This window comes from Doryrhamphus excisus, chromosome 15 (assembly GCF_030265055.1).
Source record: "Doryrhamphus excisus isolate RoL2022-K1 chromosome 15, RoL_Dexc_1.0, whole genome shotgun sequence".
Taxonomy (NCBI): domain Eukaryota; kingdom Metazoa; phylum Chordata; class Actinopteri; order Syngnathiformes; family Syngnathidae; genus Doryrhamphus; species Doryrhamphus excisus.
In genome coordinates, this window is record NC_080480.1 from 17146820 (window position 1) to 17171274 (window position 24455).

General features: G+C 48.3%; 1 protein-coding gene and 1 long non-coding RNA gene across 14 annotated transcripts in view; one reads left to right on the top strand and one right to left on the bottom strand.

Annotated features, from left to right (window-relative positions):
* The window catches only part of LOC131103740 (uncharacterized), a 204716-nt gene that overhangs the window by 75233 nt on the left and 105028 nt on the right, over window positions 1-24455 (bottom strand). For all 13 annotated transcript variants that reach the window (XR_009119665.1, XR_009119660.1, XR_009119657.1 and 10 more), the window contains one exon: window positions 24145-24196. This is a non-coding gene — a long non-coding RNA (uncharacterized LOC131103740). The remainder of the gene's footprint in view (window positions 1-24144; window positions 24197-24455) is intronic.
* Window positions 1477-19016, top strand: LOC131103738 (neurexophilin-1). The gene is made up of 2 exons (XM_058050235.1): window positions 1477-1810; window positions 16123-19016. The coding sequence occupies exons 1-2, from the start codon at window positions 1757-1759 to the stop codon at window positions 16894-16896; spliced, it is 828 nt and encodes a 275-aa protein (XP_057906218.1). The 5' UTR covers window positions 1477-1756; the 3' UTR covers window positions 16897-19016.

A 24455-nucleotide genomic window follows, 5' to 3' on the forward strand; every position in this document is an offset into this window, starting at 1 on the left:
AGTGACCGCGGTTAATAATTAATTACAATTAAAAATATATATTTTTTAATAAATTAAATTTTAAAAATATTAATTAATTCATTCATTCATTCATTTTAATTTAAACTAAATAAATATTACATTAATATGTTTTTTTAAAGCAATTTAAGACCTATTAAAAAATAAAATGTACAAAAGGCAAGATGGAAAATGACACAAGACACTCGTCTGTTGCACGAGAACTTCTGAGGGACTTCTTGGTACTTTAGTTGGGTTTAGTAGTTATGTTACATCATCCTCGAAAAGTCAAACATTTAAAAGGCGAGACTGAAGTTTATGCATTTCTTGCAAATGTAAACATATTCCTTTCCTGGACCTGTCAATCAATTGCCTATGATGATCCCGGATGGGAGCAAGCAGGTGGTTTGTGTGTGTGTGTGTGTGGTGGTGGTGGGGGGGGGTATCCACTGTACTTCCAACACCGACCACAAAAACCAAATGGTTCTCAAATTCCAAAACCAAATTTTGCTACCTGCATTCACGGATGGGCGGCATGACCAACCACGACGACCAACCACGGTGACCATCCATGGTGACCAACCATGCCGACCAACCATGACCACCAACCATGACCACCAACCATGACGACCAACCATGGTGACCAACCACGGCGACCAACCACGACCACCAACCACGGCGACCAACCATGACCACCAACCATGACCACCAACCATGACCACCAACCATGGTGACCAACCATGACCACCAACCATGACGACCAACCATGGTGACCAACCATGACCACCAACCATGGTGACCAACCATGACCACCAACCATGACCACCAACCATGGCCACCAACCATGACCACCAACCATGACCACCAACCATGACCACCAACCATGACGACCAACCATGGTGACCAACCACGACCACCAACCACGACCACCAACCACGACCACCAACCATGGTGACCAACCATGACGACCAACCATGGCGACCAACCATGACCACCAACCATGACCACCAACCATGACCACCAACCATGACCACCAACCATGGTGCCAAGTGTCCTCTGAGACGTGAGCTGGATGAGAGGTGTCAGGAATGTTTGAAAAGAGCCGAGGCGGGAGATCAGACGCTGTTCAGTGTGTTGCATTTGGAATGAACGTGAGAAAGTAGGTGAAGAAGAGAGCGGCATGAGGAAGAGGAAGAGGAGGCGAGGGGAGGGGAGGGGAGGATGAGAGTGGAGGGAAATGAGACTAGAGAGGATGAGGGAGAGATGGGCGAGAGAGAGAGAGAGAGAGAGAGAGAGAGAGAGAGAGAGAGAGAGAGAGTTGTTAAAACGTGTGCTGGCTCCTCTCAAGCTCAGCAGCGCTCAGTCCGAGCAGGAGGCTGCAGCTCCATCATCCCTCCATCCTTGCTGGGATGCACGCACAGCCCCCCCACCCCCACCCCAACCCCCCCACACTGCTCCTTCATGGATGATAACATGGAATTCCCACACCGCAGGTAATTGGACTTTTTAGGAAAAAAAAAAAAAAAAAACTCCGAACAAACACCGTAAGGACAAGAAGAAGGCGGCGGGAAGCCCAGGTGGGCCAAATCGGACATGGGACCGCGCCGCGCCGCACGGGAGGGACCCGGTGTCGCAGGAAGAAGGCGGCGTTCCTGAAGAACACCAAGGAGTTTCTATATTTTTTTCTAGTTTTTTTTTTTTTATATATATTAGGAAGTGGGGGGGGGTGGCAAGTTGTGGCATTTGACGTGTGGGAACGATGCGCCCCGACCGCCGCTTCATCCTGCTGCTCCTCAACGGAACCGCTTGTTTGGTAAGGACGCGTCTCAGGTCTGCCAAAGTCACATGACACACATCCAACACATGGAAAAGAATGTCAAGTACCCAAAAAGAGGAAGATGTCTTCTCATTGACAGGAAGTACTTCCTCTGACACTAACTTATTATTTACTATAGTGGGGCCCCTCCCACAACAATACAAACTTTCAAAGATGGTGGCTCACTGAAAACAATCACATTAGTAGTAATTAGTAGTAGTAAACGCTGGCTTTTCCTTAACATTTCCATGTACTTAAACACACCACACTTGCTGCAGGTGCTGATGATGATGTCATACTTTTATACCATGTTAACTTCTCATGTTTAATGAACACCTGACTTCCGTGGGGGTGTGGGAGTGGGGGGTGGGGGTGGGGGTGGGGGGGTCAGCCAGCCCCCCCCCCCCCGTTCAAGCTCCACCAACAAAGAGAAGCAAGTGTGCTTCCTTCATGACAAATCAGCTCTTTAATTCACACGAGGGAAGTTGAAAACATCCTCCTCCTGCTCGGAAGCCCGCCGGCTGGGCTGCCTCATTACGGCGTTGGTGGGGGGGGCGGGGGTGGGGGGTGGGGGAGTGTTTGAAGGAGGGAGATGGGGGGGTTTGCAAATATTCAGGTGAGAGTAGAGTGTTGGAGGGGTGGGGGTGTTTGATGTCCTGAGGCGCCCCTTCCTGACCCCTTGGCTGAGTGTACAGGGCCCCCCCATCGTGGTACAGGAGACCGCCCGCTGAGTCCAAAAATGGGGGGGCGATAATAGGATGAACACTCTCCCTGTCTTGTGGCGTTATTTTGTTATTTTCCCCTCCCCGTGTATGGAAAACAAGAGGGGCGGGGGAAGCTCCCCAGCAGGGAATCATGGGTAATTAATTACCCCCCCCCCCACCTCTGATATTGATAAATGAATGATGTAACTTTTAACAAAAAAAAGAGAAAAAGCATCCCGTTTAATATTCAATCTTTCCCTCCGACTTTCGGTCGCCACGCCGCCAAATTCCCAGGAAGCTTCGACTCCCCCTCCCGGGACCTTCTGCAAACGGCCGCAACTGCTCTCACTCGCCGGACGCTTCATTAGGTACACCTGCGCCATGACGTCCCCCCCCCCCCCCCCCGTGTGAGAGCGCCTTCATTCGCTTTAAGCGCTCGTCCTAGAGCGGCAACAAGACATGATCTCATCGTTCCGCTGGTCCGTTCATCGGGTTTGATTCCAAAACAATCGACATCATCGCCTGAATATTTGGGAATATTTTTGAAGCTGTGGCTTGGGAAAACCGTGACGGACATTTTTGCATTGTTTGTGGATTTGGTCCGTGTAGGGCGGGGGCGCTACATAACAGCAGCTTTGTGAGATACTGGATGCGACACGTTATCACCGGGAATTTTTTTTTCCCCATTTCTCCCATTTTCTTCCCATTTTCTTCCTAATATTTATATTTTATCCCTGTAATATTAGTGTTTCCCCAACCTAAGTTTATGTTACTAAAATAATTGAAATTAGATTTGAACATTACAGTACGTCAATACATTGAAATCTATACATTTCATTTCTACACTCTGTGTGTATGCTAGCGGCCCCGCCTCCACCCACCGTCAATGCGGTTCTACAGAACAAACGCGCCAAGGTGCTGAAACCAAACCCAGAGTGAACCCTCTGAGACGAGGGGAATAAACCTGCATGCCCATGGCGGTGCGTTCAAGTAAATCCGTCATTCCATGTCCTTCATTGATGTTGACGTTGATGTTGAGTGGCGTCACGATGGGCTGGTGGTAACACAACAAAATCTTACGCCAACGAGCGTCACGCTCATTCTTTCAACACCAGGAGCTCCGCCCACACACGTGCGCCATCGGAAGAGGCGTCCCCCGTGAGAACAATTAAGCGGCGCTCGCTCCCGGCGTTCCGCTTCATGTGATCCCTGCTCAAACTCCACACATGATCCTCTTTGATTTTTGGACTTTTTAAAAGCGGCGCGTGTCCCGACGGCGTCGCACGGCTCTGCCTCGCCGTGACCTCTATCTGACATTGCCGGTAAAGAGGAACGCAGTTTGAGATTACGTTCTTTTTTACCCTTTTAGTAGATTACCAGGAAAAATCATATACATCTATATTTTGCAAAGCTAACAACTGCTTGCTCCGCCCCCCCAAATCACACACAGACACTTGTTGCTAGGCAGAGTTCAAAGGGCTCAAGTAAAACTGCCCCACAGGCCAAAAAAACAACAACAACAACATGTCCTTAATCCCATGTTAGGGATTAGTGACACCATTCCAAGATGCAATAAAGGGCAGCAGTCAAGTCTGGTGCTTGTGTGTCTCAACACCCAATGCTACAGTAACATTACTGACACCTAGTGACCACTGTAGAATACTACAGATAATCATTTTTATGTGTATTTTACTACATTTAGCTATTAAATTAGCATTAATTTAGGTAAAATACTTTTAATCTGCTTACATTTTAATATTTTTTATTCAAGTATAATCCATTTACGAATCTATTCTTAAGCAGTGAAAGCATCGAGGGACAAGTCTACATCCATATGTTCATTCGTGTTCAAAAAATAAAAATGGCAAATTATGCAAATTAGACATTCCTACATCCAGGAATGTTTTTAAAAAATTATAGATTTTTATAGATTTTTGCTATCTACGCAATAGGTAATTAATAGGTAATTAATAATTAATAATTATTTATGGATACGTTGCGGCGTCGTGATTTACAGAGTCCAGGTGAGGCATCTCGTTGAAGCATCGTGTTGCAAATTATGCAAATTAGACACCATGCACCCTCACAACCCGCCACCACAAATAGATAGCAGTCCTGCAGGCGACACCCGAGGCACCCGACCGAAAGTTTCCCAAAGTCGACTTGCAACAATGAAGTACAGAAAGCCAACATTGAATGTTTTATGCTTCTAATGTGCTTTTTGCATCCATCCACGCCGTCGCTACGCTCGCTCCTCAAAGCCACCAAGGCATATTTTTTAATATGGTTTCATTTATCATAAAAAAAACAACACAAAAATATATATCTTTTAACTGTGGCTGCAACTTGTGATAAACTCAAACAAAGTCCAACAAATTCAATTAAAGCCTAGTTTGATTCCTGATGAAAATAGCGCTTGGCTGGGGTACAAGCTGTTCTGTTGGTGCCACTGTTTGCAAAAGCTGCAAATGAGTTCCTCGCTGGTTTGAAATAAAAGGACGAAAGAGAAATGTATTAATAAATCATGCCGTCTATCAAATTCTGCACGATGTCGAATCGCCTCCATTAGAACCTGCGTGCCATGTCGCACATCCAAATACTCTTTTTAAAACGTGCGACTTGAATCAAAATGTGTTATTTTTCATTATGCTTGATGAATGGAGGCATTCGCTGTCTCTTTTTTTTAATGCCTTCTTTAGAAATATGCTTCCCGCCTGATAACAGCCCATTACAATATTAGCGCTAATTGACTGTGAATGGGCAGCAACATTAGACTGCAATGTTGGCGATATCATTTCATTCGGGATCCTCTTCTGTTACACAATTCCGCCTTGATTCCAAGGAGTCGTACTGAGAACTTTTAACCACTGCGCCACCTTGTGGCTTATGTCATAACAGTGCGCCATAACTACCTGTTGCAGGTTAATGGAATCGATCGTCATTTCTATTTGTTTACATCAAGAAAAGTCGACCTTAATAACAGGAAAAACAATAACTAGCACCGTGAACCATGCTAGCAACACAAACCCTTCAGATTATTTAGCCTGGGGCGGGGGGGGGGAGTTAATCCTCACTCCGACGCCTTTAACTCGTCGGCTAGCGCTGCTTAAGTCTTATCTATGCATCCCCGGGGGTTGTGCGTGGGGGGGGGGGCAGAGCATTCGGGTTCCACAAGGGGCTGCAGAGGTTGTAAACCTAAGCTGCAATTGATGTGAGTCGAAGTAGGCGGTGTTTGGCATAAACTGCCCCCCCCCCCTTTCCCACTTCCCCAAGTGGTTGAGTGGTTTTCTTTGCAATATTGAATGCCATTAATACAAAATCCTGCTCAATTCCGACTCCTCCAGTAGTCGTCGTCCCCCCCCCCCCCCCACACATGCCCCACAGCGCACTGTAGTGACATTTATCTACGCCTCCTCTTCTCAAAAGACTCGCAAGCCAAATCCAGTCCCACCGCCAGGAAGAATCAGCATGTGAGCTCGTCTGCCGCTGTTCTAATAGAGACTTCCTGCCTGCAGGCTAAAACTGTCTGAGTCATGCACAACCACCATGGAGCTGACCCCCCCCCCCCCCCGTCTTCCCGTTTCCTCCCAAATCCTGCCCCTGAGTGGAGCCTCCACCTGCTGACTCCTGGCCGCCTCGGGCTCCCTAGCAGGGGGGTCGACACCCAGCCTTTTTTTTTTACCTGACGTTTACACCCAGTCAAGTAGTCAAGTTCGGTGTCAGTGTGCTGACGGGTGTCGGCCCCCTCGCCTGGAAAGACGGCGTGAAGCGTCGAGGAAGAACAGCGAAGGGCAACAGAGGACATCCGTGTTCCTCGTACTCGTTAGCCCGATGGCATTAGCGTAAAGGCTATCATCATAGCCGCTACGTCGTTTACTTTGCTAAAGAGCACTGTGGACGGGGAGTTCATTACAAGCACACAATCATTGGACAGATGGAGTCGTTTCCTAAATGGGAACTCTCATTAGAATAATACTATAATCATGATTTGGACTGCATGAGAAAGTGGAAAGACATTAACTAACAAAACAGCAGCAAAATATGCTAACCGCTCATTAAACTGGTCCTGATATTGATATCCAATATCAGATCTGATATCAGCAAAAAAAAAAAAAGTACAGTAATCCCTCGTTTATCACAGTTCAGTAGTTCAAGACCCAACTGTGATAAGTGAATTTCCAGTATTTATGAATCGGATAGAGCATACTACCCATGTACAACCTTCTACATGAGTTTAACATTAGAGCTTCCCAGACATGAAATAACACCCCTACAGTTACCTTTACACTCCTAATACACAATATAGCAGATATAATATGAAATAATAAGACATATATAAGACAACTATCATACTCAACATTGGCTTCCTCGTGGTTTATGTTAAAAATAACTTGAAATGTTTTGAATAAATTGGGATGAAATTTTCAGGAATTGTCAGAAATGGACTATGGAAGGACCGATTACATTTTGGGACTGATGCGGATCACCGTCTGCATCCAGGAATGTTTAAAAAAAATTATAGATTTTGCTATCTATGCAAAAAACTGGTAAAAAATAATATTTAAAAAAATTATTTCAAATATTTTCAAAAATATATAGATCATTTTGGGCTGAATCCCAATATGGGAAACTATAGCTCTTGGCAGAAGTCTTACATTTTGATTTGACCATTTTTAGCCATTTTTATGCTGGAAAATGATTAATTTATGGGAAAACTATATACATATTTTACTAATAATATTATATTATTATACTAATAATTTATAAATTGTACATTGTGATAGAGTGAAGCTGCACAATTCGTAGCGTGAAGTGACGAGGGATGATTGACAGACTCCATTGTACTTCCAACACCCCCCCCCATGAGCATCCTAACAAAACGCACCTCCAGGGTGTTCATAGGTAATTAATAATTAATAATTATTTATGGATACGTTGCGGCGTCGTGATTTACGGAGTCCAGGTGAGGCATCTCGTTGAAGCATCGTGTTGCAAAGCGAAGGGTGAATCTGAGTGCAACGCCTCTCTGCCTCGGGGGAGGGGGGGAGGGGGGCGAGGGGGTGTAAAACGCCTCCAGGCAATCCCGATGAATCGCGCTCCTCTCTCTCTCGGAGGATATCAAACGTCCACTGCGGGTCTTTTTCCATTCCTGCTATACCACCAACGACACCACGGCGAGCGCGTTGCCGCCTGTGACGACAACACTAAAACAGGAAGCACTCGGCCGTCGAGGCGGTGTGAGCGGCGCGGCGCCATCGGGGCGCCATCGCCTCAAAGAGGGAGCCTTTTCCAATTAAAGCGGAGCACAGCCACGGGGATCAAACAGTGGGGCTAAAGTCAGTGAATGGATGACTTCTAGACCAGCTGAGGGATGTCTGTACGGTGGAGCGGCCTACGGATGACAATTATTTTAAAAGTCCGCCTGAGTCGTCCGCCGCGGTTCACTTCACAGCGGCCATTGTGCTCCTGCAGAGGAAGTCCCATCGTACAAAACGGAAACGGATATTCGGACGACGCTCGAGTGATCAAAAGATGCGGTCCATCTTTTAATCGTACAAAATCAAAACAAAGGCCGAGTAAGAATGAAGTGACAGTTGCTGCCTGGCGTTGGCTGAAATAAAATCATTAGAATCCCAAGTGGGTAGCACGAGTGCTGCCGGCACAGAGAATCGGCTATTTATTCAAGGAAGCATGAACCCCAACCTGCGCTGACATTGTAAAGATCTGCCACCATGGCGGTGGTAGAGCATCGTGACCTGGGGCTGCACGAGTGCCGCCGTGCAGTGAGGAGAAACACGAACTCCAACGTGTACCGTGACATTCTGAAGATCTGCTGACTCCGGTGGAGGTAGTCACAATGTCACAGTGCGTGCTGGAATTCATTATTTCCTTTCAATAAACCGCAGCTCCTTTGCGGCGACAGCACTCGTGCACCATTCTGGTAAGACGCAAATTATGTGTTATTATGTGTAAATTATGTATTAATGTGTTGCCAGCTGTATAGAAATAACAGTGGATAGTACACACTGCATAGTAGGAGTGTACAGGTGACTATAGGGGTGCTATTTCATGTCCAGAGGTCTCTAATGATGTTCATTCATTCATTTTCTACCGCTTTTCCTCACGAGGGTCGCGGGGGGGGCGCTGGAGCCCATCCCAGCTGCCTTCGGGTGTGAGGTGGAGTACACCCTAGACTGGTGGCCAGCCAATCACAGGGCACATATAGACAAACAACCATTCACACTCACTCACATTCATACCTATGGACAATTTGGAGTCGCTAATTAACCTAGCATGTTTTTGGAATGTGGGAGGAAGCCGGAGTACTCGGAGAAAACCAGGGTGGAATTGAACTTGGGTCTACTAGCTACTAGACAAATAACCGTTATATGCTATACAAGCTGTACACAGACTTCTCTAAAGTATATCCAACATAGCTTCCAGCAGTTAGCAGGCAGGTGCAGCATCATTTAGAGCTCCTTGCCATCAGGTTGTGCTTTGCGAGGAGGCGCCCCTCGGGGGATGACCCCTCCCGTCCTCCTCCTTCCCCGCCGCCAACGCCGCCAACTTGTCGATATCTTCTAATGTAGAAGCGTGATAGCCAATTCAGGCGGTGTGGTCTGAGCAGAAAGAATGGCGTCTCCAGGGACCACACACACGTGAAGCACATAGAGGAAAGCCAAATAAAAAGGTGGCAAGCGTGGAAGATCTAGTGATGGACCCCCTCCCCCCCCAAAAAAAAAAAAACCTGAGTAAATTATTGGTATGTTTTGTGCAGAATTACCTTTTCTCTTCCGCTTTGTCTCCACGATGGAGAAGAAGAATTAGCTCCAAGGGCAAAGGCATTTCCAGACTTGAATGGCGGAACAACGGAGCCTCCCGCGGCGAGCTTATTAGGCGTGCAGACGGGAGCGGGAAGAAAGACGAAGCGAGCACCGGCGAACACTTAAGACATCTGAGACGCTCCGCTCTTTAATTAAAAATTGATGTCGTATTAGAGATGAAGATTTCAGCGCAACAGAGGAGACAAGCGAGTGCTTATTGAACTCCCCGGCACCGGCGCCCGCCCCAACCGCCCCCCCCCGCCGCCGCCGCCACGCCGAGCTCTCCGCAGGCCTGACTGTCAGCCTCAATGCGCCCATTTCACTTCCTCGCCTGCTTTGACGGCTACATTAGCCGCACGCGTACGCTGCTAAACTCATTAGCGCCACGTGTTAGCATGTTAAACCACGACCGTGTCCGTGTGATAGGAACCCTCCTAGACAAATGAGGCATCTCAATTCCAAAACAATCGATTGATTTACCTATTTTGACACACTCAACGCCGGTCTGCCAGAGAATAAGAAGACGTTGCAGGAAGGTCGGGCCAAAAAGCGATAAATCTAGTAAACAACTCATTCATTTTGTACCGCTTATCCTCACAAGGGTCACGGGGGTGCTGGAGCCTATCCCAGCTGTTTTCGGACGAGAGGCGGGGTACACCCTGGACTGGTGGTCAGCCAATCACAGGGCACATATAGACAAACAACCATTCACACTCACATTCATACCTATGGACATTTTGGAGTCGCAAATTAACCTAGAATGTTTTTGGAACAGAAGCCAGAGTACCCGGTGAAAACCAGGGTGGAATTGAACTTGGGTTTACGAGCTGTGAGACCTGCGCACTAACCACTTCTCCACCGTGCGGCCTCCTAAATATACAATACATATAATACATATTAAACAGATGCACGCAAAGGTTAGCCGATGCCAGACAAAAGTTTGCGTGGTCCCCTCAAGATCAGCATCCAGATGTTATGATTATGATGCGAAGGACGGACCCCCGGTTGACACGCTGGCCTGTCAGCAGTTTCCTGCTTTAGCCGAAACAACAGTGCAGATTCCAGTTAAGCGTCCGCCCCACCGTGGCTGCTCCGCCGCCACAGGAAACGGTGTTAAAGCGCCCTGGCTGTCACGGTAACAGGCTGTAATCGCCACTGGAGTCAGGAAAGCCGAAAGGGAGATGGCGCTCCCTGCGGAGCCGAGGGGGGGGGGGGACTTGGGGGCGGCCCGGTGTTCACCGAGTGACTAACTTGCATTTGGACAAAAAAAAAAAAACAGCCTGGAACAAAGTCATCATGTTTTTTTATGTATTTGCACAGATAGTCCACTTGCATTGGGGCCCCCCCAGGTGCAGCAGTTAGTGGTACCACCTACAGGACCGGGGTGGAAGAGCATGTATCTTATTCATAATTTGTGCTTACATTGCACAAGTAAAAGTTAGAACCCGTACGGATTGTTAAATCCAACACCTCACCCCCCCCCACTTAAATGCAAAGTAGCGAAAAAGTTGTAACGCTATGCAGTCTTTCCGGAAGGCGCATAAATGTAAAGCTTGTTGTAATATTCAATAATATCCATCCTAAAAAAAAAAAAAAAGACGTGTCACATGACCTCAGCGACCGATGACTCAGCATTTCACGGGGACACAAAGTCTTCAAAGGCTTGCAAATGAACCCTAAACACAAAAGCAGCGTCTTCTTATTCAAATGCAGTCGAAGGAAACGACCGTGTCGTCCTGCAGCACATGCTTTTTTTTTTTTTTTTTTTTTTTTCCTTGCCTCAGCGCGGCGTGGAGCTCATTCCAACATTTGTCTTTTGCAATCAGGCTGAATATGACACCTCCAGCCGCGCCAGACGCTTAAATGGTGCGTGCAACAGCGCCGTGCTGACTTCCCTCCCGCAGCCTCTAAAGCACAACGCCACAACGCTAATGAAGAGGCGGCGAGCGAGAGAGCGAAGGGACGGCTCCTCTTTCCACCAAGAATACGCTAACTAGCCAGACTGTTTGCTCTACGCTTCACACTCCGAGTCCAAACGCTGGGAGCTCATCACGAGTCACTCGCCGACGGAGCCCGGAACGGACGTTCCAGGGCATAGCCGAGGAAAAGCAGTCTTCATATTCCAGCTCCTACTTGCCGGGTCGGCCCCAGTACAGCAAGGCCTTCACGCAGGCCTAAAACCTCAGTGACTGGTTGACTAGATAAAACTGTTGCAAGTCTTATTTTCTCTCATTATGTCAACTATACTGCATAGTAGGAGTGTCCAGGTGACTATAGGGGTGCTATTTCATGTCTAGAGGTCTCTAATGATGTTCATTCATTCATTCGTTTTACTACCGCTTTTCCTCACGAGGGTCGCGGGGGGCGCTGGAGCCTATCCCAGCTGTCTTGGGTGGCCAGCCAATCACAGGCACATATAGACAAACAACCATTCACACTCACATTCATACCTATGGACAATTTGGAGTCGCTAATTAACCTAGCATGTTTTTGGAATGTGGGAGGAAAACCGGAGTACCCGGAGAAAACCCCACGCATGCACGGGGAGAACATGCAAACTCCACACAGAGTTGGCCGAGAGTGGAATTGAACCCTGGTCTCCTAGCTGTGAGGTCTGTGTGCTAACCCCTAGACCACCGTGCCGCCCTGTTGCAAGTCTTATTTTCTCTTATGTCAACTATACTGCATAGTAGGAGTGTACAGGTGACTATAGGGGTGCTATTTCATGTCTAGAGGTCTCTAATGATGTTCATTCATTCATTCATTCATTTTCTACCGCTTTTCCTCACGAGGGTCGCAGGGGTGCTGGAGCCTATCCCAGCTGCCTTCGGGAGTGAGGCGGGGTACACCCTGGACTGGTGGCCAGCCAATCACTGGGCACATATAGACAAACAACCATTCACACTCACATTCATACCTATGGACGATTTGGAGTCGCTAATTAACCTAGCATGTTTTTTTGGAATGTGGGAGGAAACCGGAGTACCCGGAGAAAACCCCACGCATGCACGGGGAGAACATGCAAACTCCACACAGAGATGGCCGAGGGTGGAATTGAACCCTGGTCTCCTAGCTGTGAGGTCTGTGCGCTAATCCTTAGACCACCGTGCCGCCCTGTTGCAAGTCTTATTTTCTCTTATTATGTCAACTATACTGCATAGTAGGAGTGTACAGGTGACTATAGGGGTGCTATTTCATGTCTGGAGGTCTCTAATGATGTTCATTCATTCATTCGTTTTCGTTCTACCGCTTTTCCTCACGAGGGTCGCGGGGGGTGCTGGAGCCCATCCCAGCTGCCTTCGGGAGTGAGGCAGGGTACACCCTGGACTGGTGGCCAGCCAATCACTGGGCACATATAGACAAACAACCATTCACACTCACATTCATACCTATGGACAATTTGGAGTCGCTAATTAACCTAGCATGTTTTTGGAATGTGGGAGGAAACCGGAGTACCCGGAGAAAACCCACGCATGCACGGGGAGAACATGCAAACTCCACACAGAGATGGCCGAGGGTGGAATTGAACCCTGGTCTCCTAGCTGTGAGGTCTGCGCGCTAACCACTAGACCGCCGTAATGATGTTTAAAAACTGTATTTAGAAGATCCAAAATGTATTTCCCCTCAAAAATTCACTTATCACTGTCGGGTCTGGAACCGATTAATCACGATGAATGACATTTTGACATTTGATTGGCAGCTCAGGAATCCAGATTAAGGGCAAAAAAAACCACAAAAAAAAAGCGGGAATCTTCTCATCTGTGACCAAACGGTCAACCACGCGAGCGGGAATCCTCGCCTTGGCAAGTCGTCGGAATGCAACGCTCGGCGTTCTGAGAGGAAAATCCGAGTTTTGGTTGAGACGGAAAATCGATACCTCCCACTGACTGCGGAGCGAGGGAACAAATCCGGCGCGGCTTGAATAGCCGGAGTGAAGCGGAATGAAAATGAGTTGGGAGTTAATAATCCCGAGTCGTGAGGAAGACCCGGCTGTCAGGACGGTCGACGAACAGAGCGGAGACAGACACGCATGCATAATGCATGGCGGCGGCGGCAGCGGCGGCGTCTCTGCAGGTTTACACACACACGCACACGCACACTACAAACACACTGCTTGGATTTGCATTGCTCATGGGTTGACTGAAAATGGACACAAAGTGTGTGTGTGTGTGTGTGTGTGTGTGTGTCCTAATCCCAAAGGACCCCAGGATGATGGCACATGAGGCCAACCACCCGTTAATAGACGATTACAGCAGAATAATCGACCATTACTCCCACATTCACCCTGCCGGGCACACAGCATTGTCATCTGATGTCTCGCCCCCCCCAGGACCCCCCCAGTGCACATCTGATGAGCTTTGTGCGAGGCGGCGTCCATGTGGTTTCTCTTTAATTAAAACACCGCATGTCCTAATTGGACATTAGATTTAATTCTTTTGTATTTTCGCCCCCCCCCCCCCATCATCTCAGCCCCTCTTCTAACATCTCTTTGATGCTCCAACCAAATATTTTGAGGCAATAAACGGCTTCCCCTGCGCCGCACCACGCTGCTTAAGAAGCCCCCCCCACCCCAAAAAAAAAGCCTGAAGTTTGTTTCTTTTAAGATGAGTGCGAGTAAGAACTTCCGTCCTCAGACGATCTTCACGCGACCTTCTGGGGCCGCCGCCAACACAAAAAGTTTTCTCCCAGCAAACAAACACACAAACACGTCCGCCACCGCCGCGACTCAGCGGTGGCTAATAGCACAAAAGCAGGACGCGGCGCCACGGCGAGTTAATGAGGCAGGATTACGTTTTTTTTTTTTTATGTGGTTTTAAAAGTTGCTGAGCTCCAAATACACGCGGCGGCGCCTCCATACTTTCACTTTCACCTCATGACGCACGATTAAACTACTAGTTTTACTACTATTCTAAGGAGAAACGTGTCGTTTAGACCTGTTGCACGGAAATCAGAGGATATTTACACGTTTAAGTACACAAACAATGAAACGGATCATGAATTAATCATGGGTTAATTGTCGATCTAACATATAGTCCATCTTCCACGGCTGGGAGTGGGGGGGTGATGGGTTGTTGTGGCCAACAGTTTATCCTGTTGCACACCAACCCACTGCCCCCCCCAGCTGTGCATGAAATAGATTATTAATTAATCATGGATTAATTGTCGATCTAACATATAGTCCATCCTCCACGGCTGGGAGTGGGGGGGTGATGGGTTGTTGTGGTCAACAGTTTATCCTGTTGCACAACAACCCACTGCCCCCCCCACCCCCAGCTGTGGTTGAAATACATTATTAATTAATCATGTATTAATTGTCGATCTAACATATAGTCCATCCTCCACAGCTGGGAGTGGGGGGGTGATGGGTTGTTGTGGCCAACAGTTTATCCTGTTGCACAACAACCCACCGCCCCCTTCCCCCCAAACTGTGGATGAACTGGATCATGAATTAATCATGGATTAATTGTCGATCTAACATATAGTCCATCCTCCACGGCTGGGAGTGGGGGGGTGATGGGTTGTTGTGGTCAACAGTTTATCCTGTTGCACAACAACCCACTGCCCCCCCCACCCCCAGCTGTGGTTGAAATACATTATTAATTAATCATGTATTAATTGTCGATCTAACATATAGTCCATCCTCCACAGCTGGGAGTGGGGGGGTGATGGGTTGTTGTGGCCAACAGTTTATCCTGTTGCACAACAACCCACCGCCCCCTTCCCCCCAAACTGTGGATGAACTGGATCATGAATTAATCATGGATTAATTGTCGATCTAACATATAGTCCATCCTCCACAGCTGGGGGGGGGGGGGGGGGCTGAATGGTTGTTTATCCTGTTGCACAACAACCAAACAGCCCCCCCCCCAGCTGTGGAGGATGGACTATATGTTAGATTGACAATTAATCCATGATTAATTCATGATCCATTTAATTGTTTGTGGATTTTAACGCGTAAATATCCTCTGATTTCAGCTTCCCAAATGTGAATACAGCGTTCCTTGGTTTTTTTTTTTTTGGGGGGGGGGGGGGGGGGGGGGTGAGTGGTTTTACAGTGTGTCGAACCAAAGATTAATTTAGCCGGTTAGCGTCGTCTTCTATTGTTTATTGTCGGTTAGCAAGCAGCTCACATATTTAGCTAGTTTGCTAGCGACTATTGACCACAACAGGAAACGCCAGGAACTAGATTGTTTAACCAAAAACCCAAGCTATGGCGCTAGCTCCTAAATCAAAACGCCATCAACACACTGAAAGGACCAACTCAAAACTAGCAGTGAGAATTCCCAAGTGCCGGTCGCTGCATCCATTTTGATTTTGCCCTCATGGATGCGAGACAAACACGTTTGCAGCTTAATAGCGCTGCTTTATTGTTTAACAGCATTGCAGCCCCCCCCCCCCCCTCCCGTATTTATCGATCCGACCGCCAACAACCGCCAGGCCAGCGGACCTTGAATTCACCAGTTTGGGGTTTTTTGTTTGGAATCGATGACTCCATCCCTCCGGCATCTCCAGCTTTCCATTACCAGAGGTGCGCTCTGGGAATAACTTTCACACCAGAGAGGGTTTGTTTTTTAATTCCAGAATGAAATAAGCGGAATACCTGTGAAGTTTGTAACGGTTATACACGCTACACTGTATACATTGATGAAATGTCACGCTCGCTAGCACGGGAGGGGGGGTGGGGGGGGGGGCGGTAAATTAAATATTGATTAAAGCTCTAATACATTTTCACAGCAGGTTTCTTAGCCCCTTGCTAATAACCACGTTCTCCATTTTCCAGGTGGCCCTAAGCCAGGAGGAGCACCCCTCCAGCCCAAAGAGCGCCTCAGGAGACCCCTCCAAGACGGTGGGGCTCCTCAGCGGCCAGTCTCCCCTGTCGCCTCTCAGCCGCTGGATGCTTCACGGCAGGAGCCGGGCGGCCAACGCCACCTCCATGGAGCTGCCCTACCGCTCGCCGGCGGCTTTCTCCAAGCAGGAGTTTTCCAAACAGGAATTCTGGGAGATGCTGGGCAGCGACCTGCTCAAAAGCGACACGTCGGGCTCCCGGGTCAAGCGGCGGCCCATCGTGAAGACGGGCAAGTTCAAGAAGATGTTTGGCTGGGGAGATTTCTACTCCAACATCAAGACGGTGCGGCTGAACCTGCTCATCACCGGCAAGATCGTAGACCACGGCAACGGCACCTTCAGCGTCTACTTCCGCCACAACTCCACGGGGCAGGGCAACATCTCGGTGAGCCTGGTGCCGCCCGTCAAGGCGGTGGAGTTTGACCTGGAGCGCCAAAGCGTGGTCTACCCCAAGGACTCCAAGATCTTCAACTGCCGCGTGGACTACGAGAAGGTGGACCGCAGCAAGCGCACCTCGCTTTGCAACTACGACCCGTCCAAGACCTGCTTCCAGGAGCAGATCCAAAGCCACGTGTCCTGGATCTGCTCCAAGCCTTTTAAAGTCATCTGCATCTACATTTCCTTTTACAGCACGGACTACCGCCTCGTTCAGAAGGTCTGCCCGGACTACAACTACCACAACGAGATGCCCTACTTGCCGTCGGGTTAGCGGACTTTTGGGGGAGGCGAGGCGGGTGTCGGCGAGGGGGCGGGGGGGCGCTGTGTAGCCTGACCGGAGGCAGATTGGAACGATATATGCAAAACCAAAACAACAGTATGCACACCACAGTCATGTGGAGTGGCCCGGTAGAGGACATTGCGTAAGTTCTGACCTGAAACCGAATCCGTCTGCCCCCCCATTGAGTCCCTCGTCTATCCGGTGTGTGTCAAGAAGCTAGGAAATATTTCAGCGTGTAGACCGTAACTTCCTTCCGTTATTGACTTCCGTCCAAACGGTTGAATGTAAAGCTAAAGACAAAGTTCCGGTTGTCCCGAGACGTGGTCTATGGTCTACGGTCTATGAGGTTGATGTTGATGTTGAGGGAAGACCACAAAGATAAAATACCAGATCAAACCCGATCAAACTGCTGGTCCTACCAACTATGGACTTTCCTAGCTTAAACATTAGCTTAAACATTAGCTCGGTCTGTCAGGACCTTCGAATGAACCCCAAGTGGTCCTGACACTAGGATTGGTTTTCCCGAGCATTGCCAATGTACCCTTGAGCAAGGCACGGAACCCCTAACTGATATTTACAAATCCAAACAGGTTTACTTGAGGAACTCAAGGTTTCCACCCGGCACCCGGGTTCCCCCATTTGAGTCTGGATCAGTCAGTAAACCTTCCCAGGTCGGGTGCCCAGAAACGGAAACAAGAAGTATCTCCATATGTACTACACCATACTGAGTATTTTTACAGCCAACAAGATCTTTTAATTGAAGTTGTAATGCAGCGGAGACTGCAGTGCCGTCTTTTGGGGGCAGGGGGGGCGGTTGGGAGGGGGGGGGGGGTAGCGGAAGATAAAAGATTACATTCTGTTGCCGTCAGGATTCCTGATTTCACGCCTTGATAACTTTCACCGTTTCTGACAAACACGCCGCTTGCCGCAGTTATTGCAGAGAAATGAAAATATTATCATAATAATTGCGTATCATTTAATCTGCGTTTGAAGTAATTACGCTTTCAGCGAGGGGGGGGGGGTGCCCCCCGCCTCCCCCCGAACGCGCTGCATTCCTCCACATCATTGCCGGCGGATGCGGGAACGGACGCGGTCGGAGTTAAACGTCCTGGTTAGGATAAACGGGCGCCGCCGGCCCGTCTCGTGTTGCGTTTGTAAACAATAGCCATGAATTAGCTTGACCTTTGACACGGTGGGTGAGTGGGCCGAGTATGCTAGCTTTTAATTGGTAACGTAGCATCGGCCTCCATTGGCAGACACCCATTCCCGACATCATCAAAGAAGAAAAGATGCACAAATTAACCTAATCATTAGGAAATTGCTAATTGGAATTGGGGGGGGGGGTGTTTGATGCTAGCCTCGTTTCTCATTCATTCCATCCACATCAGAGCCGTTATTGATTAGCGGAGCTTTACTGTCGAAACCGACATCCTGACTGGATGCCCCCCCCCCCCCCTTCCCCCCCGTGCTTGGTTTCTTAATTAGCCCGACTTCTATCAGCATTACACGGCTTCCATTGTTTACGGTGTAGTAGTTTGGGGGCGGGCTTCGTGTTCCGGGTGTCAGCATAAAAAGCCGAGTATGATGCATGGATCCAGGAAGAAGCCAATAAATTTGGGTGTGCTGACTGGAGCTTTTTGTCCTTTGCCGTGTTTGCTCCCTAAAAATGCCCTCCTGGCGTTCCGGGGGGGTGAGATAAACATCGAGTACGCCACGGCCTAAAAAAAAAAAAAAAAAAAAAGGCTTTTAACTGGAATTAAAAGCCCTCCTGGTATTTTGTTTTGGTCAGAAAACAGGAAAATCCAATTTGGAATGATTGGGAAAGAGTTGCATTCAGATGGGAACGTACCACTGAGTGAAAACGATGTAATCCGTAGGGTACGCGCAGACGGAACACCAAACTGTAGAAGAAGAAAGAACACAACTCCGTGCTTATCTACAGTGGAATTACGTTTGGGAGTCATTTTGAAAAAAAAAAAAAAAAAAACTGGGGTGAGTTATGTCAATCAAAATATTCTGATATTACATTGGCCTGTTGCTAGAGCTCACTTCTGGTCATGTGACCTGACGGGGGGGCATCGATTCCGTTAAACAGCAGTTAGGCCGTCTACACCACGTGTATCATACTGGTGGTCATGGGGGGGGGGGGGGGCACACGACACTGCAGCTTTTCTTCCCAGTCACTAAATCAAGGGTGAGCAAACTACGTTCCGGGGGCCACACGCGGCCCACCAAGTGTTTGAACCCGGCCCGCCAGTTACTTTCTATGTTTTTCAACTTTTTACCAACAAAGTTGGATGTCTTATTTATTTTTATTTTATTTTATAAAAAATAAAGCAACAAAAGTGTAAAACTGATGTTTAAAGTGCTCCTGAAAAACGGGACACTTTTATAGATAAAACTAGACAAATAATTCAAGGAAAATTGTAAGCATAAATTAGTGCGTGTGTGTGTTAAATATATGTTCTGCCCCCCCCCACACGAGTCCAAATATTTGCCCACCCCAGCTCTAAAGCAAGTGATTTTAATGACGTCAAAGTGAGGGAAGGAGCACACATTTTTGGGGGCACCCACAATGGATGAAACCATAAAACACGTTTTCTAGCATAACGAATGTGATCCAATGAATGTTGAGAGGTCAGAGGTCAGTGATGTCATGCCAGGGTCCGGGCTAAAAATAGTCGTTAGAAGTGCACATCGGCTTGGGGGGGGGGGTGGGGGGGGGGGGGGTGGTATATATATATATATATATATATATATATATATAGGCCCCAGCCTCGAGTCCTAGCGCTGCACCGGTGCATTAGCGTACATCACCCGCCACCTGATGTCTGCATGTTCCTCTGCCGCCACCCACCCCCCCCCCACCCCCGACCTCACAGTGCCTCCCTTACCCCGCCTGTGAACCGCGTTCCCTCGCCGCTGTCCCGCCCACTCTCTCGTGAGCATCTGAGCCGAGCCTGCTAATCTCAGCGAGCTTAACGCCGCACGCCGGCTGCGGGAACTTGTCGTTTCCCCGTCTCGTTATCATCCATCTTACCATGAAAGTCTCGTCCTGTTCAAAGCATCTTAGATAAGACCCCGGATTGTGAGGGTCGGGAATCTCATCGAAAGGAAAGTGCACGCCCCCCTAAGGTAGGAACCACAAACCTCGCCTCCTGCCCCACCTCCCCTCGATGTTGGCATCGCTGAGTCACGACCAGGACTCGCTATAGTGCCGGGATGTAGCCCCGCCTCCACTGGGCTCCGTTTAACAGCAATAGCCTCCCGCCGAGGCTCCGCCCTCTGAGACTCTGCCTTCTTAGACTCCGCCCATGAGTAGTGACTAAACAGACCTGTCGCCGGTGGATCTATTTGGCCTTAAGACTGCAACACCTCAGCAAAGGATAGTAACTATTAACATGCATATATAAATATCAATAGATATATGAATATATATATATAAAGACTGAATAAAGTTGTATTTAAATGTGGGCCTCTTTTTTTTTGTTCCTCTGTCATGTGACTGATGATGATGATGCTGTACGGATGATATGATGGCATTTACTGTGCTTCTTTTCCGACATTAAAGTGCTGAAAACATTCCCCGGCTGCTTGTGTTGGGAAGCCGGCGGTCTCGGCTTCTTCCGTGACGCCGCCGTTTGCCAAGGGCTGAGGCAGATAAACATGAAGAGAAACGGGGGGGGGCGGTGGGGGCGGTTTGGGTGGTGGGGTTCAGGCAGGAAATGCTTCGACTTGAGGGGAGCAGGAATACAATTCCTAATTAGCCCCCCCCCCCTCCTCCTCCTCCTCTCCCTTTCTTGTTGCATCCCCCGTCGCTTTACGGCCTAACTGACATTGAATTCAATTTACTTCTTAATTAAATCTGAGACAGGAGTTCAGCTCTGCTTTAAACAAGATCGATTAAGGCGTGGCTGGCGGCGGCGGTAGCGGCGGCGGTAGCGGCGGCGGTGGCGGTGGCGTGCAGCCCTCCCAAGTCCTTATCCTCTCCCTTGTTTGGGAACGCCAGGCCTGCCTGAGGATAACCTCGCTGCACATGATGAAAGGGAAGCCAAAAGATGCAGAAGAGGAATCTAATTGGAGCGGAGCGCAGCAGCAGCGGCGGCGAGCATGGCGGCCAACTCCAAAGCTTTTAGTTGTCTCTCGTGGAGGGAAAAGGGCATTTGGGCGTGAGTAATGGCGAGCTGGACCGCAGTCAATTGAGAAAATAACCAGTCGCTGCACGGTGGGAGGGGGAGTGGGGAGGCGGAGGGGGGCAGGCGTGCACAGCCTGACATGACGGAAAAGTAACCTTGAAGTGGAAGCTAGCGTCTGGGAGAAGTGGAGAAAATATGCAAGAGGAGAGAAGACGAGTGGGAGAAGACAGAAGGGACGGCGCTGACTCATTGTTAGCGCTCGGCTTTTGAATAACAAGGCGGCCATAACGCCGTTATTTGCCTCCCGTGGCAGATATTGCACTCGGCAGCATCATCCCCGCGCAAACAGACCGCCTTGCCTTGCCGCCGCCGCGCCGCGCTTTGCCTCCTCGCACCTTTGAAGGCGAAGCCTGGCGATGATGGGAGGTTTTATTAAAAAGAGGAGCTCATCAGTTTATGAGTTTGCGACTCATAAAAAAACATTCAGAGGAACGACCTCGCGTGCATTTAATCCACTTTGGGAATTATTTGCTCGGCTCGGCATCTTTTTGTAATATCGCCGAGGTGGCGGGTCACTCTCCACCCGGACACGTCGGCCTGCCTGTCCTTTAGAATATTACACAACGCTATTCCGGTGTTGGAATAGTGGCAGGATGCAAACCGGAATTAGTAAACAACAGTAAGACAAGCGTAACACGGCTTTTCCAATGCATACAGAGGCAAATAAAGACGCCGGATGCTAACCAAATGCAGCTACTGCCATGTTGTGGAATTCATAAAACGCCATAAGCAGCTTCTTTTCCCCGCAACAAAAGTATTGGGTCACCTCCAGTAAGTGAAAACAACGACACTGCCCACACTACTATGAATAAAGTCGCATACAGAGGCAAATAAAGACGCCGGATGCTAACCAAATGCAGCTACTGCCATGTTGTGGAATTCATAAAACGCCATAAGCAGCTTTTTTTCCCCCAACAAAAGTATTGGGTCACCTCCAGTAAGTGAAAACAACGACACTGCCCACACGACTATGAATAAAGTCGCATACAGAGGCAAATAAAGCCGCCGGATGCTAACCAAATGCGGCTACCGCCATGTTGTGGAATTCATAAAACGCCATGAGCAGGTTTTTTTTCCCCCAACAAAAGTATTGGGTCACTTCCAGACTTCACGACTATGAATAAAGTCATTGTTGGTTTATAGCACTTTAGATAAAACAAATAAAGACGCCGGATGCTAACCAAATGCAGCTACCGCCATGTTGTGGAATTCATAAAACGCCACGAGCAGCTGTTAACGCCTGGCTTTTTTTTTTTTTTTTTTTTTACCCCCGGCCCCCAATCCGCCGCTTTCCCCAATATGATGAAGGCGTGATAGGTCACCCCGCATCTGGACGTTTCATTAGTCTGCATGGTGCCGGCTTCCACAGACTCATTATTGCATGAAAGCACTTTCGGGGACTTTTCCCCACCTTTAAAAATGAATAGTTCCGAGGCGTATGAATGCTAGAGGGCACCAAAGCATATTAATAAGGTGCATATCTCATCCTTGCTGACTCACACAGGCCACATCATTAGGTACCCCTGCACCACGATGCGGAGGTCCAATCCCATCCCCGCATCACCGCCTCCAAAATGACCGTTTAAATAAACCGGCATCCGTCTCAAAGAACAATTAGTCCTCATTAATGAGGGATTTATTGCTCGAGAGTGTGTGTGTATGTTTTACGTGAAGTAAAGCTTGGCGTCGCGGTTATGAAAACAATCTACTTCCTGCTCGTGTCGCCGGGTACAGAAACTGATTACCAGCTTTTGTTACCTGGATACCGCCTCCATCCGGATGTCATTTATCATAGCTCACCTCGCCGCCACCCAATGCTAATATACTTCTACTTCTTTCACATTACAGCGGTCGCAGTCGTCCCCTTACTACGGGGTGGAATATTCCTTATTCCTTATCCCAATATTCCAAAAAAAGGTGGACGTGTCGGCTTTCCTGGAGCGACATGCTAATGGAGGAAAGTGCAAGGTCGTAGCTCTTCCACTCCAGTCATGCAGGTGGTGCTATAATGTCTCAAAAACATGTTATAATGAATAGAGAATAAGAAGACGTTGCAGGAGAGTCGGTCCAAAAAGCGATAAATCGAGTAAACAACTCATTCATTTTCTACCGCTTATCCTCACAAGGGTCGCGGGGGGGGTGCTGGAGCCTATCCCAGCTGTCTTCGGGTGGACTGGTGGCCAGCCAATCACAGGGCACATATAGACAAACAACCATTCACACATATTCATACCTATGGAATTGAACCTTGGTCTCCTAGCTGCGAGGTCTGCGCACTAACCACTCATCCACCGTGCAGCCCCGTGCTATAATGTATCATTGTATTATTAAATAAGGTGATGCCAATGCAGGACCAATACACCATCATGTGTACTACATCGGGAGGTTACCTACAGCCACCAACGTGTTTTGGACAAAAAAAGACGCAATGGCCTATTTTGGCCTATTTCATATAACGCCATGGAGGTGCCGTGTATCAGTTGGATGCCAAAAACAAAACAAAACACAAAAGCGTGGTGGTGAGGAAGCAGCAGGAGCCCACGGAGGTGACGAGAAAGCACAGATGGCCCTCGGGCAGCAACATGGCGGAAGGAGGCAAGAAGACAGGAGTGAACTACCAAAGATGGCACCTATTCACCCACAAACAGCTTCAGCGCCTCGACGCCCAACCAAAGAGTTTTTAAAAGATGAAAAACAAGAATTGCTTAGACGGATCCGGACTCCATCAAAGCCACCAGCTGTGCTGTGCGTCACCCGCCATGTGAAAACGCCAGTGTGACCTGCAATGCGGCGATGAAGACACCGGGGCTGGCAAGAACGAAAGTATTGGGTCACCTCCAGTAAGCGACAACAACTGCCCACACGACTAATAATAATACAGTCTCTGTTGGTTTATAGCACTTAAAACAAAACAAACCACAAAAAATAGAATATTTCCATAGAATACCTGGTAATGTTTACCATTAGAGCCCCCTAGAGGCGAGGGTTAGTCACTACAAGTGGAAGGACAAGGTTTACAGCAGGGGTCTCAAACTCAATTTACCTGGGGGCCACTGGAGCTAGGGTCTGGGCGAGGCTGGGCCGCATCAGGTTTTCTAAAAAAAAAAAAAAAAAAAACGCATTTATTAAAAACAGAAAAATGAATAAACTTTGCTTTGGTTCCGATTTTCTACAAGAAAAGCTCTGATAAAACATTCCACTGTTCTCAAATATCTTACTTTTTATTTTTCTACACACATGCTAACTCGCAAACTAGAGAGCTAGCGACCTAAACGGTAGCCTTCAAGTTATTTCCTTTAAACTTAAAAAACCAAAAACTTACCACTTCCACACGGATAGGGAGGATAACTATTA